Source organism: Pygoscelis adeliae, unplaced genomic scaffold (genome assembly GCF_000699105.1).
Source record: "Pygoscelis adeliae isolate BGI_AS28 unplaced genomic scaffold, ASM69910v1 Scaffold298, whole genome shotgun sequence".
NCBI lineage: Eukaryota > Metazoa > Chordata > Aves > Sphenisciformes > Spheniscidae > Pygoscelis > Pygoscelis adeliae.
This window is the reverse complement of record NW_008825303.1, coordinates 2,865,225-2,885,305: the sequence shown is the minus strand read 5'-3', so window position 1 is coordinate 2,885,305 and position 20,081 is coordinate 2,865,225. Positions and strand designations below refer to the sequence as shown.

The 20,081-nt window shown below is 38.8% G+C and overlaps 1 protein-coding gene across 1 annotated transcript in view; it reads right to left on the bottom strand.

Annotated features, from left to right (window-relative positions):
* Nucleotides 1-18,278, bottom strand: part of LOC103922039 (chromosome unknown open reading frame, human C15orf27) — a 53,831-nt gene extending 35,553 nt beyond the window's left edge. The window contains exons 1-3 of the mRNA XM_009330110.1: nucleotides 18,265-18,278; nucleotides 15,847-16,035; nucleotides 3,702-3,856 (exon numbers count right to left, since the gene is read on the bottom strand). Of these exons, the coding sequence (XP_009328385.1) occupies nucleotides 3,702-3,856; nucleotides 15,847-16,035; nucleotides 18,265-18,278 (358 nt within the window). The remainder of the gene's footprint in view (nucleotides 1-3,701; nucleotides 3,857-15,846; nucleotides 16,036-18,264) is intronic.
* Between the last annotated feature and the right edge of the window lie 1,803 nt (nucleotides 18,279-20,081).

The window sequence follows — 20,081 nt, the reverse complement described above, 5'->3', positions numbered from 1 at the left end:
GGTTTGCTGTTGTGCAGCAGAGGAACTACTTAAAAATGAAACAAATGGGCAAAATATAATACATTTAACTTTCCCAAGACACTGTCTTTAGAGGGTGGCATAAAGAACAAGAAATGAAAACCATTTGTAAGCTGTTTCTCCAACAGCTCTCGATTGACATACAAGGCTCTAGCTGCCCCTTAGTGGACAAAAAAGATATAGCAACCACGAATTTGGAAAGAAAATCAATTTCTGATGCTGCACTAACTGTAACAGAGCGCTGGATGCGCTGCCAGACAGTGTGCAATTAAATTGCCAGTAAAACAGTAAATTTGAAAAAGCCTTCCAAGCAAGAAGCTTTTGTACAAGAGCTGAATCACTAGCCCATACACCAAATCTGGATATTTACCTCTTCCAAAACACTCCCTTTCAAAAATGCAATGAAAAACTACAAAAACGGGAGAAGGGTCTTCTCCAAGAGGTGCTCACCCCTGCTCTGTGGTGGTTTGAATACATCACTGGGATTCAGTTTGAGGCAAAGCACCTAAGCTATTCAGCTTCTACTTTTATCTGGAACAGAGTTTCACATTTGTTGAACTTTTAACCTTTTTTCCCCAAAATTGTAGCTAAAAGCCAAGAAGTTCTGCTTTATTTGACATTTTGCATGTCTGGTGCTATGGGGAAGAAGTGAATGCAAATCCAGATGCTTTTTAGTCATGAAGAATATGGTTCAGTATAAAATTCAGAGTACAGCCAACCTCAGTCTACCCTCCTCCCCCTTTCCTATCTCCTCAAAATGTATATCCAGGAGGGGAGGGATGAAAAATACATCCTGACAAACCCTGAGTGGCCATTATAGAAGCTTGTATTACCAGCGCTTGCTTTCAGGGGATGTTGTTCTTGATGATGATTTCCTGGCAGATACAAACCATACTGCTTCTGCAGGGAGTAGGCAGCAGATGCTCACTGCATGGTTTGGGCAAGCCCTGAACCCGTTCTTACTGAGGCACTGCTGCACCACAACGTGCACTTTCTTTGCACAGCTATGCATGTACTCAGACAGGGCCCTGATCCAGCAACCAAATGGACAGGAGCGGAGCTTTCAGCTTCACAGTTTTCAGGAAGGCCTAATGCCTTTTACAGACACACCTGCTGTAGTTGATTGCAGGAGGGCAATACTAAGATGATTTCCTGAGTAACTTTCCCCCAAAACTACTGAAGACAAGGAAGGGACAGCAGGCTCTATATTTCTGAGGAGTGGGGGTTGGAACCTGCCACAACCCTCTCTTTTTGAAATGAGGTGCAAGTGACTTGATATACATCTATTTCTGCATTTGCAAAACTTCACAAGGTATCGAGACATTATTTTGTTAATGCATGTAAAGAGCTTTGAAGATAGGACTAAAAAAGCTGATTATAGGACAGAGACCTATATAAAAGACCTATTACATGTCCTCTGCTTTCCGGGGTTTCTAATTCCGGCACGAATATGCTTTGTGATAAAATACTCTAAAAAGGTCTCTGTCCTTTTCATGTGTGTGACCTACACACTTGCAAATGTGGTCTCCATCACTGACACTGACAGTTTTATGTATGGGAGAAGTGCACAGTGCAACCAAAGACTGCACTAAAAGTATGAGAGGAAAATGATGCTCTCAAAATGCCCCAGCCAAAGAAAACACCAGTTTGTTTTGTTGTTTTTTTTTTAAAAAAAAGGAGGCTCCCTAAGTAATTACAGTCTGTAATGTGGATTAGCAGTTGTTATTATGAACAAAATTGGCAGTGATGTGCTGTAACATATCCTAATGCATTGGTTGATTTCATATAGCATAAGGAATCATTTAAAACTGTAATTACATTTTTGAAAAACATAATTATGGCCTAATGGCTTTTTAAAACTTTAACGTAAGTGACACACATTCCTCATATGACACAACTGCAATACTTGTATCAGCCCCACCAAGATAGCCTTTATCTGATTTAAAACAAAATAGAAGGTATTCAACGTAACAAAGGCAAGAAGCCTGATGGGTTGATGCATTAGTTAAAACGCAAAGTAGCAGCACAGAGCAGAATGGGTCCTTTCTCAGGTGCCAAGAAAATCCATACAGGCCGGGGCAGCCTCTGAACAGTGAAATCACCTGGCTTGACCAAACACCTATAGGTCATGCACAAGACGTAAGCTGCAGAGCTTCTAAGAGTATCACATGCACTACAAGTGATACAAGAGTATCACATAGAGGAGGAATGATCCCTAAAATAAAGCCTTCTTCAGAAAATAAATGGTAAGAAAGCAGGTGCTTCCAGAGAAGAGTCTCCAAAACTGTGTTAAAAATCTAAGAGAAATCAACAGAAACAGTTTTTAAACTCTGGCTCTACAGGAAGTGACATTTCTCTACATTAACAGAAAGATGTGGCACCTCAGTAAATACTGTTGAAAGCTTCTTCCTCATTCAATTTTTAAGGACTTACACCCATAATTAGCATTCCTGAGTTTTTTTGAAGGCAGCGGACTTGTCCAAATTCTGGGCTTCCTCATCCAAAATGGTAAATCACCAGAGACTACAGAAAACAACAACCGTAACGGAGTGGCCACGTTCAGAACAGTATGTGCAGTATGGACAGACAGGGGTGTAAATGGTGGGCAACAGTGTGGAAAGACAGCTTAGTCATTTATTCATCTCACAGGGTTTATAAAATGGCTGCAATTATCAATAAAGTCCCCTAAAGCAATCTTAATAAAATTGCAATACCTAAATCTTTACAGTGAAATCTAACTCCACTAATATCAATTGACAAATCACAAAAATAAAAGGACTTCAACAGAATAAAAAGTTTGTTTGCTCAGTTTAAAGTTGCCATAGAAGATACCAGACCGTGACTCTCTCACGCTATGTATTCTCGTATTTATGGGATTGTCTGAACGCCATCACTGCCATTACAACATATCTGAGATTCTATAGAGATGCTAGAGGCTGCTCGTCAACATTTAGCATAGGGAAAAATGTAGCTGGTATTTGTGTTCATGTCAGCTTTGTATCATAAAAGCAAAAAAAAAGGGGGGGGAATGGAGGAAAAGAGCAGTAGGAAAAAAAAAGATGAATTAGGAAGCAAAACAGCAGCATTAAAATTTCCATTGTGGAACCTGCGTAGAGTGAATTCAGATAAAGCAAAACTCCATTTAAGCTACTGTTTGACTCCCAGTGTATCAGCAAAGTAGAATGAAAATCTCTATCATTTCAGTGCATTACAAGATAGAAATCCATAATTTCAATTCCTACCCACCTCAGTCGAAGTAAATTAATAATAGAGATAGTACCAAATACCCTAGCAAGTTCATCGCTTCTGTCTATCCACGTGCACATGAAATGTATCAGAGATTAGTGACGCACAAATGATCTTTCTTCAGTGTATACAGTGTGTGTCTGTAAGGACAGACCTTTTCCAGTACTAATGACGATATGTGCAGATCTCTGCATGTACACTCTACTCGTATCCTTTGAAAATTTGTCCTGTACCGAATTTGGTCAGCAAAATAAGGAAGAGACTGACTTCACTATACCAAGGTTCCACAAAAACACATTTCTTACCTAGCCTACTAATCATTTAAATGGTAGGAAAAAAAAATCCCCACCATCCTCCCCCCTTCAAAAACCTCCCAGCACGTTAAGCCTTTATTTCATCAAAAAAAAAAAAAAAAAAAAAAAAATCCTCCTACTCACACTGGAGAAGCTTTATATCTATTAGGAGTTCCAGAGTCAGAAGAATCACCACCAATACTACACAGGCTACCAGGAAACTGTTGAGACTTGCACTGAGCAAAAATACCTGCCACACAGCTGCTCGCCTCCCACAGCATGGTTTTAGCCAGTTAGATCTAAGGAAATAAAATTAAGAGGAAAAACAAGAAAAGAAAAGAAGAAGTGAAAAAGGAAGAGAGCTAAAGAGCAGTGAACTCAAAATTACAAGCTCTGCTGTTATGGATACACTCAGCAATAATGTACAAAGACTTTTCAAAACTCACTTTTATTGGTTTCTTTACCAAGAAAAACACTTCACAAAAACCTTCACCCTGGGGATCTTGTGTGGCTCTCCAACCCTCTGGAGCATACCGGTGTTCAAGTGCCTTCCAATGCACTGAGTAATGCAACCCTAATTATCATACATACTTTTCTACTTTTCTTCCTGTCTTACTATTTTTCATGTGTTTTTATTTTGACACACATGCTGTATTCACTTATCTGCGAGTACCAAGGCATAGCAGAACTCTGCTGTTAGGTTAGAAGCTAATGATGTTTTTTAAGAATTTCTCTGCTATTGAATTTTATGGTCATGCACCTTTATCCCTGTTCTAGTACAAGACAAATCAGACAAGAGCTGCCAAATTTGGTTTGCAACAATTGGTCCATGACATCATGGAAAAGAGCAATAGGAATCTGGAAAACACCGAAGAACAACCTCAGTGACTCCACAGCTACACCTATACTAACAAATATACACAGCCTGGCAAAGTCAAGCCACTGGCCAAGGCTGTCTAGCTTCTCTACTTGTCTGACTCTCACCAATCTGTTTCCGGACAAGGCCAAAAAGGACCTTCCCAGAGTTTGGGGTAGCACAGTTTTGGGGACAGCGTATGCCAGGGACTGCTCCCAAACCTAGTTTAGATGAGGTCACCTTATTTTGGAGGAAAAAGGTTTAGGCAAGATGAAGGGAGCTGTGAGGAGGCTAGGAGGACCTCTGGAAGGAAGTTGAATCAGTAAATGTTGCACAAGTATTGTGCTAATGCAGATACACATTTCCAAGTGGGTTGTTAATTTTTTTTTTTTTTTTAATATTTGTAATAGGAATAATAGTAGCACAGACTTCAGAAGCATAAAGCCCATCCTGATACTTGTTTTCTCCTAAAATCCCCCCATAGCTTCACTTTGATACAGTATTGTATCATTTCTCATCATAGTGTTTCGTAATGTTCTTCTACTGGCCCACCTCTGAAAGTTCTGATGCTTGCCTGACACTTCATGTTTTCAAAGCACTGTAAACACACATTAGCTAATAAAGAGCTGACATGATTTATTAACTAGGGTTTAAGAAGCTGCAAGCATACAGAAGTGTGGTGCAGTAACCACACTGTCTGAACTAAAGTATTAATACACAGAAATCAATGGTATACAAGAAGATATGATGATACTGATCAATTCCAAATAAACAGCTCTAGACTCAGTAACTCATGTTACAATCAAACACTTGGAAAAACATCGCAAAACATTCCCTGACATACCCACACTCAAAAATGAGGGAGAAAGTGATGCTAAGCAGTGCTCAGAGACTTGACACTTTCAAGCAGCTTCTCAGAATTAAGCGTATCAACTAAACACTTGTACTCAGAGTGCCTGATTACCTGACCGTAAAAGACCTCCTCAGTTGACTCTTAAAACTTCAGGGAAGATTTGACAAGTGTTACTATCAGGAACTTGCCCTTAGTTTAACTTTGTTATGGTTCTAGCCTGAATGCAGAATGCACTAGATTTTAAATAGGTATTTTTAAAACATAAGGAAAAAAAGGCATTGGGATAGGGCCTCTTTGCAAACTTTTAATGGATTTTATTTTACATCATCTCAAAACAGGATAACTTGTCTTTCTGCAATTGGTATTTTGGGTTTGGGGTTTTTTTTAAAGATCTTTCTAAAAAGAATCCTAGGGAATGTTTAAATAGAACAGTTTTTAGTTGTTTCCTCTTCCTACATTTATCTCCCCATTTCCAAAAAGACCCGCTTTGCCAGCATTTTAATACTGCACGGCAGTTTTTCCTCTTTCCTATTCTCAGAATGATCAGTAGAGGGCCTAAGTACATTCCTTTAAAAGTTCTATGTAGTCGAGATTTTCAAATATACCAAATGTACCAGTAAGAATAATCAACTGTGATACTCAGTACACATTACATATAGCCACGATAATCATTAGTTATAGAATGCTAAAGAATGTGGAGTTATTCTGTCTGTGCAGTACCAATATTCCACTGATTCCAAAAAGCTTCTGAATGAAACTATCAGTTTACGATTGGAAAAGCAATCAACTTAAGAGGTCGAGTGCAGATCACCTGCATGTTTACACCTATATATCACTTATAAAAATATATAAACTGATTTCAAAGACACAAAAGTGTTTGAAATTTAAGCACTGAAAAAGCACCTCCAGTTTGACATCTTAATTTATTACACCAAGGTGCATTTGTTCAACACTTGTGCTGTGAATGGACAGTGATTAGCACCTTCACATCACTGCCTAGCAGACCTCTTCCCAGACCTCCTCCAAGTCCTCTGAATCCACTGACATTAACAATCACACTGTGCTCTAAAAGGAGCACTGGATGGTTTCTTTCCTGGGCGCTGCTTCGCTAGCTCATTCCCTGCTACTTCTACACTCCTGTATAGTAGAGTCCTGATCTTGCCTTGGGTTGTTGTTTTTCAGTTTTGGGGGTTTTTTTAGTTCTTATCTCTTGTAAAGGATAGACATTAATAAAAGGAACTATAATCCAACTAGAAATATATTTTAGATAACCCTGTTGACATGCTAACCACACTGACTCCTAATACACAAATCTCATCTCCTTCAACCCTGTTAACTGTCTTAGTAGAGTAGTATCTCTCCCTGCTGATGTAAGGGCTTATCCATTCAACAGATGAGAAATCTGGTATTTGAGAAAAACAAATCCCTACCAGAATTAGTGTGGGTTTAAACCTACCTTCCAAATCCTGGCCATTTCCCCTGCAATACTGCAAAGCTACACTAAGTTTACAGCTCAGATTAGAAACTCAGCTACACAAACCTTTCAAAAAAAAAAAAGTTAACTTACACAGCTCATAACTTCATGAAGAGATTACATACTAACCATTGTCCTGGTTTCGGCAGGGACAGAGTTAATTTCCTTCCTAGTAGCTGGTACAGTGCTGTGTTTTGGATTTAGGACCAGAACAATGCTGATACCACACCGATGTTTTAGTTGTTGCTGAGCAGTGCTTACACTAGTCAAGGACTTCTCAGTTTCCCATGCTCTACCGACTGAGCAGGCTGCAGGTGCAGAAGAAGCTGGGAGGGGGCACAGCCAAACTGCCCAAAGGGACATTCCATACCATGGGACATCGTGCTCAGTACATAAACTGGGGAAAGCTGGCCGGGGGGCTGCTGCTCGGGGACTGGCTGGGCATCGGTCGGCGGGGGGGGAGCAATTGCACTGTGCATCCCTTGCTTTGTGCATCCGAAAAAATAAAACTAATGAAAAGTTGTTTAACTGTTTTTATCTCAACCCACGAATTTTTCTCACTTCTACTCTTCCAATTCTCTCCCCCATCCCACTGGGGATTGGCGGGGAGGAGTGAGCAAGCGGCTGTGTGGTACTCAGCTGCTGACTGAGGTTAAACCACACCACCATATACAAGTTAAACAACTTTTTCCCCTCACTCCAGGGAAAAAAAAAAGGGTGCCCTATTTTGTTCAGAGAACAAGTACAACTTCTTTCGGTGTCTTGACTGTGTTGTCTGTGGATGTCATGCACTATATGGATCAAGTAAAGTATGACTTAGGACAACTTTACTGTGCAACTTCAAACAGGTTCATTAGGTACCTCAGTTACTCCATCTCTAAAACAGGAATATTATTTACCTTTCTTACAATGCCTGGATGAAGTAAATAAATGTACTAGCATGGGAATTTCTTGGTTGATGGTGACACAGGGCTGTAAAGTTTTGTTATGAGACATTAAAATATATTTAGTGGAATTTTACCAGGGTAATTCTTTTTAAAGGTACTTTCACACATGGCTTTGTGGAAAACCAATCTGTCATCATCACTGCTAGTTTTCTTAATAAACAGCTTGGAAAAAAGAACATAAGGCAAAACTGGGAAAGGTTTAACATATTTATTTGGTAAGGAACCACTACAAACAATTTGTTCAAGCTGTTAACAGCTGCCATTGTTTCTATTTTCTGGTCTTGCAAACAAATACCCCAAAATCTGCATTATACCTTACCCTGTCTTGTTTTTTGGGTTTTTTTTTGTTTTTCTTTTGGCTAAACAGCAAGTGTTTGCATCTCACAAGATGGCTATGATCAGAAAACAGAAGGATGGATGAGATCCAAATCACTATCTGAAGGAGTAGAAAGGCCATGGTCAGGAAGTGACAGGAACACAGAAAGGCTACGTAACAATACAAAATCTGGCTGAGACAAAACAGACAGCAGAGCCTCACAGCAGGCTTACAGGTAGCAGCTGGAGGCCTTGAGCAACTCCAAGGAACAAACAGAGCTCTGCACCCCTTTCCTGGACTTCTCCTACAAGCTTAGTTTAACTACAGAAGTTTAACTATTGAGAGCACCCTCATCCTTTTTTTCCCTAAAAGTTTTACTATTTAAAACCCCATGACATTTCTTGGAGGACTGCTGCAAAACTCTCTTGCTCAAATGGCAAGAAAGATTCCCCCAGTTTTCTGCCTAAACTCACACATAGCCAGTTTATACATAGTTGCTCTTATGCCAATACTGTTCTTTAGCTTGATTAGTTCTTTTCCCTTGCTGGCATTTTGTCCATGATGCATTTATATACAGCAACGACATCCACTCCTGTAATTTAATTAAAGCCCATGCTTTTTGTAAAACAGACAGTTTCTATAACTGTCCTAGTAGTCCCTTCTGCATGTGAATACAGACAACTAGAGCGATACATAATATTTTAGCATAGGTTTAATCAAATGGAGCTGGGAAGCATTCATTTAAAGTACTTTATGCTTTCTAGGATCATTTGTGCCTTCTTTATAGGTGTGTATCACACCGTTTGCTCACAGACATCCTGTGATTACCTGGTATATTACTCCTCTCATTAGAAAATTGCTTATTAGGCTTTTCCTTTTTATACTAAAGTCATTAGCAAAATATTAACATCATGATCAAACACAACCTCTAAGAAACATAGAAACAGCCATACTAAGTCAGAACAAAGGCTTGGAACCCTGTCTCCAATAGTGGCCGTGAGCAGATGTCTCAAGATGAGTAAGAACACAGCAAACATGTAATACTTCCCCTTAAAACTCTCACAGCATCCAACTATTTTCAACTTGGTGACTTCCCAAGACAGATGTGGTTTCTCAGATTCTACTTAGTAAACATTCAATTAATTTCTCTTCCACAAACTTGTCCAACGTCCCCTTAAGGCTAGATAAGATATTAGCAGCCACCCATCCTTTAGAAAGGAGTTCCACACATCTACTGCCCTTTGTGCAAAAAGCAACCTCTTTCTGTTTCTTTTGAACTGGGCCTTCGTCTATTAATGTACCCTAGTACCTGTACTGGGGGGGAGGGTGTCAAACATTATTTTAACCTCTCTGTGTCACAGATTTTGTAATCTCAATAAAATCTCATGTCAGCCTTCTCTTTTCCAGATTGAAGAGTCCTAGCTTACACAATAATCTCCGATGGAAGTCGTATCACATCTTTGATCACTGTTTTCCTTTCAGTCTTTTCCAGTTCTTTTATATCTACCATATCCTTTTTGACAGGGACCAGAACTACACTCATGTTCAAGATGTGGGCAAAGCTTGGATATATAGAGAGGCACAACAACAGCATCTCTTTTATTCTCTACTCCTTTTCCTAATGAATCCTAACACCTGATTCACTTTCAGACTGTTGCTCATCAGCATTTAGCTGACCTTTTCATGAACTCACCTTCCAGACTAATACTCCTCTTTTCCACATTTCTCCTTTGTCCTATTGCTTATCCATCTTTCAATTTTTGCACTAAGCCGTATCTTCTCCAGCTTAGACAATTAATTCCAGTGTTAAGTCAGATAAATTAGACCCATGTCATTTCCACTCTCCAAATAAAAAGCTTTGCAGACAGTGGTCTGTGGGCTACAACTTATTACACTTCTACCCACAAAAAGTATCGGGGAAAAGCAAGGTCTGTTGGAAAAATACAGAAAAATCTACAAACCAAAAAAGTCTGAAATCACTGAGCTAGAAAATTAATTCTTTTTTTTTTACTTATAGTAGCGCTCCCTCTACCAATTGGTGTTACTGATAAAAGACATTAGAGGGACACACTCAAAGGATTTAGGTACTAGGATAAACACAGTAATGAGCTATTCTGGAAAACATAATTTGTAAAGATAAACACTTAAAAGGATCTGTACAGAAAAAGAAGTTTCTAAATCACTGAACGTCCCCACAACATAGCCCAAAATTTCATGTATTCTCTAGTGAAGATCTGGTCACCTCACAGGTTCTGTTGTGCTGAATGCTCATTTTCTGCTGCAGTGCAGGTCTTAGTTTTGGACCAGAGCACAGAGAGTAGCAGTGATATAGTACTGCACAAAGAACAAATGAGTACTACAGTCTCATTCACTGTATTTTGCTGCTAAGATTTTGCACCATTTTTCTGGATTCAGACTGTAGCTGGCAGCTAAAAATAAATTAAGTCACTTTTGTAAATGCAAGGAGCTTGCTCACTACATGAAATAGTTCTGTCATCCAAAACCTTTGCACTTTATCTCGAGCTTGGACCTCATTATTCACCATGTATCATGTGCTCCAGGATCTGCATGAGGTGCACAGAACTTTTCAGAAAAGGGACTGTTTTTTAATTATGCTGCCAGATAAAGACAAGAAAAGCAGAAAACAAGAGAAATGTGAGAACTTGGTCCATTTGAGTTCTTTTAGTTAAAGCACCTTTAAGCTTTGTAGAAAACACAAGTAAAATACCTCAAAGAGATCAAAATAAGAACTGAAAGATGAATAGGAAAACCAGAAATAATGGCATCTACTTGGTGCAATTACAGAAGACAGACTGAAGGAACAGACATCCTTTTCTCCCAGGATGGGTGAATACATTCATCAGTGAAGGCTTGCAACCAATTTAAAATAAAAAGCTCACAACTCTTTCCTGTGTTAACTTCTGAATCTCTGTAAATCTCAAAGTTTTGGTTTCCCTTCCTTTTTATCTCTCTCTCTATCCCTTCCTACAGTTTTCTTTTTCCAGATATTCCTACTGTTTAACGCACTTTCGAGCTGCGACCAAACAAATCTAAGGCTATGAATAGATGATCACAAATTATTAAATTACAATGGCATGACCATTTACAGCTAATGTCAAGTGAGTCACATTAATTGTATGAACTCGCAACCTTTACAGCTGGTGATGTAAAACACAGTATTTGAAAGCACCTTCATGTTTCAAATTTATTTAACATAAAAATTCAAGAGCTGCAATTGAAAATAAATACAACAAATAATTTAAAGTCGGTGTATCTCTCTCCCCTTGCTTCCCACCCCCTTTAAACACAGGTCTTTATTGAGAGACAGGCTCACTGTCCAACTGCACATTCACAAAAAAAATACAGTCTGTTGTGCAACTGTCTGTAAATTCTTTTACAATTTATTGTGAATGATACCTCCTAATTGGAACTTAAGGAAAATACAGGAAGGAGAGCTTTTCCCTATCTCTGCTTGTCTTTAGCACACACGTACCACTTCCTGCATGTTGTCAATTTTCCAACTATTCCCCATCATTTCTATTGGTCATTGATGCAAAAATAGAAGAAAGTATTTTTCGGAAAACAGAATACTTGATTGGAAAAAAAAGAAATTAAGAGTGGCACTTAAAGCTAATGTTAACATTTAAAAATCTCCTTAGCTTTCTGGGTGATTAGTGTCCTTAAAGAAACATTTACATATTCTTCTCATGCAAACCAAGTTCAATGCAGACACAGACTCTCCAATAAATTCACAGACATGAAGAAAATTGGCAACTTTGCTGCTGCTTTTTGTACACGAGCATCACCTAATCTGTTACAGATAGATAAGAAGTGTACACCACGTGTTCTTGGCATCCAAGGCACATTTTTTGAATGAGTTTATTTCTCATATACATGTCTCTAGCCTATGCCTCAATCATTTCTGCAATGTCTAAGCATGGACTACAGTGCATAGCTGGGATATCTAAGGATGATTCCAACAAGTTAACTGCAAGGCAGATCAGTGGGCCTAGTAAGTAATGAACATCATACTCATATTGGTTCTGGGAACCAAGCTACTATTTCTTCACAGTGCCACACACGGTGGAAGAGATATACCTTTATAAACGGAGATTGCTATAGTCACATAAAACTCAAGATGTTTTAGTTACGTATTGTTGGCATTTATCAGAAAATTTCCTTTTTCTGAAGAGTAAGACTCATAGCTCTATTAACACCAGGCACATCAGCCTCACTGCAGCTAGGAAGCAAGCCAGATGCAGGAATCCCTCCTATCCCACATGCGGAGACCACAAGCACCTTATTCCTCTTCAGTGCAAAGGCGGCAATGCCAGCCCACCCACTTGATTTATAATGAGTGAGAATATTTGCAATGCAGATTCCATCCAACTTAACCAACTTCCATCATGTAAATCTTTGTACTTTCCCTATTTGAGAAGTCTACAGAGGGAAAAAAATTTTTGCTCATCCCACATTAGAAGAAAACATATTTTGTGTTTTGTTTGAGGGTTTCTGGGAGAGTGGAAAGGTTTTTCTTGCCTGATTACCCTTTCACTACTTACAGGTATACTTCAGGGACAGGCTTAATGCGCTGTCTAATCTGCCATCCTTTCTTTGTTGCCTAGCACAGGGATCAGCATTGTAAACTAAATTTCTGACAAAAGCAGCTCAAACTGTCCACAAAATTCCTTCAACAACACTGTCAGATGGGAACTGACTGCCCTGAGCATTTGATATGATAGAGCAAAGACACATCAAACTGCACAAAATAAGGTTTTTATTCCAGTATCTTTAAAGCCATGTGAATGTCAGTTTACATATGGTCTGTCTAACAAAAGACAGACCATAATTTTCCTTTCTTTTTGCTTTTCCTTTTCTTTTTTTCATTTCTCATGGGAGGGGTAGCTAGTCTGATGCCATCTGAAAGTCTCCAGGCACACGAAGAGGGCTGAGCTATGACCCGCCTATTCTTGGTAGCATATTAATATCGGGTTTATTGAGAGAAACATTCTCTCAGATGAAACAAAAAGCTCCCCTAGTTAGCAACCAGGTTAAATTTGCGTTTGCGCTTGGACCCTGAACACCTTCTGGCCTTAAAGAAGGAAAGTTAGAGGAAAGCCTTGGAGTGCACAACACCCATTAAATCAGAAGACTCCTTTAATGCCCACTCATTCATCTCTAGTCTGATGTCTCTCTTTTGCTCTGTGCATGGAGATGGAGACTTACTAGTGATGAAGTGTGGCAACCCACATCAGGAACTAGGGATTGTGGACAATAATGTTGAAAACCACAAGGTCACGGACGGATGCAGCTTGTAACAACAAGCCAGCATTTTCCAAGCACAGGGATGTGCCAGACCTTCCTGATGCAGAGCCTTGCAGTTAGAACAACCACAACTTGCCTAGATCAGCTACAGATCTAGAAAACAGAGCCATACAGAATATATGCAGGTCATACAGGTTGGCACCTTCCCTGAAATTCTCAGGGAAAAGTGTACAGAAGGTAACACTTGGAATCTGCGACAAAGGCAGACTGCCAGGGAGGGGAAGATGAGTCCTACATCACCTTTTAGTACTCTCTGGCATTAGCAGTATCTTCTGGTATCTCCACCTGCAACCTGTATGGAAGCATTGGCGTAACAGAGATTCACAGTTACGAATACGGATGCTGGCAGAAACCACAGGGACTTAGACGTTTTCTGCCACCTCCTGTGCTGCCCTTCCCACATCATTCTCCTCATACATGAGGGAGATGTAGCTGTCAGTTCCTGTACCAAACTGATCTGACCCACCCTATCTCCTTCTTACTCAGGTGGAAGTCAGTCACATCTAACAAGGCCATGAGAAAGAAATTATACCACATTCATAAAACCAGACATATTCCCAACTAAGCCATGAGGTGGTATGGGGACAGTATTTTACTTTTTCTGCTGGGCTTCTTGAGCTCAGGTCTGCTCCTAAATTTCACAGGGCATCAGTTGTGATCAGTGCTTCTGAAAGGAAGAAGCCACCATTCCCACAAGGCAGATGCAGTCCTGGGACTCAGCTGAACGTACTCAGCCAAAATGCATTGAGACGTACAAACTAAAGCTCTGAATTTTCTTCAGAGAATCCACTCTACAGCTGGGAAGTCTGGATGGCACCTGCTTATTTCCGTTCAGACTGATAAAGCCACAAAAGAAGCCTGTGTGAAGGAAGAGATCTCTGCTGAGGAAAAGAATGGCAAGTCTATTTCCATGCTTAAGACTGCAAAGCCGCTCAAACAGTTACAATGAAAGATCTGTGCACTTTGGCACAGTGAAGAATTGAGTTTCAGATCATAAAAATCAATAAAAATGCATATTTGAACTAAACTGGTATTTACTCAGCACCAAAATAGCCTGAGGGTTACACCTGCATACTCAAATTAATTTTCAAGTGCCTCTTTTGCTATGCAGGGTATTTTATGTTACAGTTGTACCATACTTACATAACCTACTTGAAATGTATTTCCCCTTGTTTGGAGTAACAACCTTCTGGAGATGTCTCATAAGGTCCAATTTGGAAAGAAATTAAAAGCAAGAGCCTTCCCCACATACTGCTTCCTGACTACCACACAGAATACCTGCTGAGCAGAGATCAAGCAAGTCTCTCTGCTGATTTCAGAGACAAAACACATTGAGCTGTTAATAAATGGAGGCTTATATAAAGCCTTTTAATATCTTCATCAATTAGAGCTCTATATGACTTACTGTGAAGTGCTTTTAGATGGATCTTATTGACAGTGGAGTATATATACGTTCAGTGCGACACACAGTGGAACAGTAATCACAGAATCAGAAGGGCTAGGCACAAGCGCTCACCTGATCTCTGTCCCAAGGGATGTGAAACTATAGTGGTATCATTCCTGAAATATGCATCTTCTTAAAGACATCTAGCGATTGCAACTCTATTCCCCTCCTCCCCATACATACCAGGAGTTTAGCCCAGCACTTCACTACCCTCATTATTCTCTTCTTTGCTGCAATTCCAGCTTTTTACTTCTTGTCCTAAACATCACGGAGATCGGTAACACACTGTTCTCTTCCTCAATGAAGTCTCTTATAAACTCCCCTGAAAGTCTCTTCTTCACATGAAACACAAACAGTTATTTCAATCAGTACTCCACAGCAGGTTTTCCGAGCCTCCAATCATTCTCACTGCCCTCCTCTGGATTCTCTCTAGTTGACCCAAATATTTCATAAAAAATTTAGTATAACAGTCCACCTACAGCCGCTTCAAGCCTGAACCAGGCATAAGGATGACTTCTAATGTCCTGTAGGACAATGCCACATAAGCTGACACTGGGTTATGTCTAGGCAAATGTTATAAACTAAGACCTTTTATTCCAATAAAACTGGAACAGTTGTTCTACGAAAACAGGAGTAATATGTATATGCATTATCAAAGACAATGTTCTTATCTAAGCAAACTATGCAATTCAAATTATTCTGTGAAAAGTACGCAATCTGTCCAGGAATCAGCAGTACTAAATCATTATCTCTCAATCAGGAGATGTACAACTATGTACAAGAATCACAGTAGCCAACTCTCTGTCATCCTGAAACCCTCCTGAAACACCTTTCACAAAGAGCTTTCACCAGGCCATTCTGCTCATCTGACAGGCTAGGTGCTTGGTCTAGTTTTCCCTGACAGAAGGCTTCCAGACTGTGGTCAAATAGCAGCTACGAATCACTTAAAATTATAAAGAGCCCCAAACCAGCACAGATTAGTTATATTAGAAAAGGTCATTTCCATCCTGTGACAAGGGTTTTAAAAAGAGTTTGAGGACAACTATAAAATGAAATTCTGCCCTTTGTACTTACCCTTCTCTTTGGTACTCCTCATCCAAATTTGACAAAAGCTGGGACCCAGCCACAGACAGATCAAGTGCAGCTAAAGGTAGATCTCGATAAGCAAAATTAACAAGCTGTACAGGAGCAATGCTTTTGGTCTCTTCTTCCACTTGTTGTGAAATTATCTCAACTTCTGAAACACCACCTTCTATTGCAGGCCTGAAAACATAATAAGCAAAATAAAAACCCCCCTCTCTCCACACACACATATACATATAAACAATATAAATAAGCAAGCAAGTAAAAATAAGTTGAGAGACAAGAACTTCACAGAATCCTAAAAAGCCAGCAACTTAAAAGGCCTTTGCAAGGTCATTGAGGAAGTTGTCCTCATTGAGGGGACAGACCAAATCTCTCCAAACTTGTCTTTCGTAGATCCCACTGCAATCAACAGAAACCTCACAGACAAATGAGAACAGCATTTCACTCTGCTGAATCTGCTTCAAAAGCACTAAATATAAATGGATATGTTATAAACAAACAAACAAATACAGAAACAATGCATGAACCCAAAAGCAAAATATTCGTGCAAAACAGAAAGAAGGCATGTAACTATGCCAACTAAAAACTCACTGCTTTGTAAGTTAGATCAGTGAGCAATGAATAGCTAAGCTTATTAATCATTATATACAAATCAACTGTTAACTAATGGATGCAGTTTGACCCCTCTTCCATGGTGGGTCAATATTCAAATAGTTTTGATGGATGGAGACTTTGTTTCATTCAACTAGAAAGGATCATTCTGTTACAAGTTATTTCAAAATAATTCTGAAAGGAGAACAACGATTCAGAAGAATTATGGACTCCTCTATAAAGATTATCTTAACTATCCTTATGTACAGCTTCTAAATATGAACATGTATTCTTCTACCACCCCACTAACATTAATGGGAACTCCATGCAGGTAAAACCAGAGTCTGACTATGTGTGTGTCTTCCACATTTATAACAAGATACTACTTATCTAGAAACTCAAATTTTGTCAGCATATTGTCTAGTGCATGTGACGGATGACTTCATTGTAGGAGAGAGCTTGCATGTCAAGCCCCAGCAGGGATTGATCCTTTGTAGTACCCAGTGAAAGCTGTTTGCTCCATTTGATTCAGAGTAGGTGCAAGCATAAACTTCTCTAGCTTTCTTCCAGGGGAGCTTGTTAACTTCTGAAGAAATCTCAGGGTATTTTCTCAGAGGTTTTCAACAGCGGGTGTGAAGATACTCTTTTTCCTTAGGGATATAGTTAAAAAGCGCTTAGCACCCAACTTCCCTGTTATTTGACTGCAAAAGTTGCATTGGTGATTCTGTTTTAAAGAAGCTTATTAAAATCTTCCAGCTATTCAAGCAACCTGAATAACAGTTCTTTTTTTTTCCAGAAAAAAATTAATAATTTAGAAGAGTTCTTAACTCATATATCTTGTAAGTGTAAGGATGTGGGTGAAGGAACTAAAAATCTATGTGAAAGAAATAGAGAAAGATTCTATTGATCGGAGCCTCACCATCAGACTAACCCTTTCAGATGGAAAACATTACTCCTAAATTAAAAGGAGCTAACTGCTGCCAGCATTACACAAGAAAGTAATTTTAAAAATCGGAAAATGCTGTTATATCTCAAGTATTTGGCAGGGAAAGGCTGCAACTGTGTCATACTATGGCAGAAAGTAGAGGTAAAAGGATGTACTATTTGAACAACCTAAAGACTTATTTTATTTTACTGTTCGTCTAACTAATAATGGAAAGTAATGAGATTCATTCACTTCTGACAGAACAGTATTCCTCCGTAAACAATCTGAAATCAGAAGCCCAGAGCGAGGAGCTAATTTTAGCAAGAATTTTCTTTCTTTGATTTTCACCTTTAGTGCTATCCTGTGGACATTTACCTTTACAAGTCCAAGCTGGTTCCATTTTGCACAAAAGAGCATACAATGATCCAATTTCCAGTATTATGAAGGAAAAAGGAAATGGGTTGGTACAGCCTTCCCTCTCCCACCAGTATTTACCTTCTGTATTCTTAGACAGACTAAATGACAGACATTGTCTGATTTGACTGAAAAGAAAAGCAAACAAACCAACAGACTGGCATTGGCAAACAGCTTTGGGACAGGTTTGGTGGCAGGAAAGAAAAAAGGCAAACGGATCTGAAAATAATATGACATACTAGTTTTCAGCCACTGTCTGTTAGTAACAGATCAGACATGCTTACAGCATTCGTGTTTTTTCTGCTAATTCACACTCTTTAGACAACCGCCAAATCCTACTACTCCTTCTCAAAATAGCAACTTTTCCTTCCAGTAATACTGATAGAACCCTCTTGACATCACATCATTCTCCTACAGGCAACAACTTGTTCCCTTCTATTTAAAATAAATTATAACTATCCTCACATGGTACTTACTGAGGATTGGTCATGTTGGAGGATGCAACCGAATCAGCAGTGGTTCCAGTATTTAACTAATTGCAGCTCCTCTGCACAGAGGTTCTAGCCTTCCAAGATTAGGTCTCTGTGAGAAGCAAAACAAAGTTATCTAAAACACAGTCGAAAGAACTCCAAAGGGCTGCAGTGACGTTTGTTGTCATATTGCAAGTTTGTCTAACAATTTTATTTCCCCCATGATTCCTTTTCAATGTGGTTTTATTCCAGGTTAACTCCTCCGTATTATAGAAGCTGTAAAGTTACAGTGCATTTACTTATACACATGGACACCTGCTCACTTATATGCTTCCATAAGAACACAGGTCTTGCTTTAAACCGCTAGACTGTTGAGAATGATAACCAAGATCAGAGCGGGGAGTGGATTTTCAAAGAAAACTCATGGCTTCAGGAGCGCAAATTCTATTATAAGCCAATCAATTTATTTATTTTTTTTTTTTTTTTTTTTTACAATTTAATATACTTTCTAGAGATGAGCATTAGCTTTGTCAACAAAGTTTGGGGTTCTGTTCTCCATTTTCCAGTTTGAACTGTGTTCCTGACTCCCTTTGGTACTTTAGAAAGTCTCTTCCAAGAATTAATTCATGTTGTCAAACATTCTACATGAGCTGTTATCAAGATGATTTTTTTGGTCAACAAAACCCACTAACACATTTGGAAAGGGCACCACATTTGCTTGTGGCAAAATCTCCATTTGTGTTGTACCTGGACCAATGCACGGCAACCAGAATAGAAGAGGACAAGCTTGTGAGAATGAAACCTACTGACACACAGGTTTTGGTAGCTGGAAAAATATAAACTGGAGAATACCATGTAAGAAACAAAAATCTTTAGAAAAAGATATCATGACAGACTTTGTAAAGCTATTGTCAAGATTATATGCTAAATAATTTTAAAAAGTAACATAAAAACATACTCTTATTTTAATTAAACATAATAGTCATTAGCAAATTAGAATATTACTGACAATAACATAAAAAAATTCATGATAATGAAAAATGCTTCTTACACTAAACTTTATACTAGAGTCACTTACAGGCTGAATTGTTAGTATCAGTCAAGTATTTACAGTGGAGACATATAAATGTAGCAACAGTATCACCCTTAACAATCACTTGATACCAAATAATAAAATTGAACTTACATCTTTTGTAGAGCCATTTCCAAGCCTTTATTTCATGTCTTATAACCTTATAATAATGTAAAACATAGTCAACGCATTCTCAGATTTTCCAGATAATGCTCCTGGGTATGCAAAAAGAAAGGGTCTACGCTGTGATCACTCTCCTCAGGTAGATAAGTCAGCCAAAAGCAATTTAATTATTCATATGAAGAAAAGAAACATGACCAACTTTACAAAAGAAAAATACATTTATTTTAGAAAACAACACACACACTCCATTTATCTATAACCTTGTAATGCTTCTAAAGTCAGAGGAAGAAGCAAACTTTATTCAGATAAACCTTCCCTGATACAGCAGAGACTTGATTCAACATCCATTTGATATCAATGGGAGTCTCTTCCCTGGCCTTCGTAGTCATTGAAATATTTTATTTATTATATCCCTAAGGTAGCAAAATACTAAAACTTCTGCCTAAAATTATGCATGTTTCAATCACACACTGATGGGATTTGGTGAATCTGTACCTATGACAGCTTTATGATAGCAATTGTTACACCTACCACCACAACAAAACTAAAATATAAATATCAGCCTTGTTTTGCGATGTTAGCTCCCTAACATCTCATTTTGGGTTGACATTTTACAACACTTTCCAAG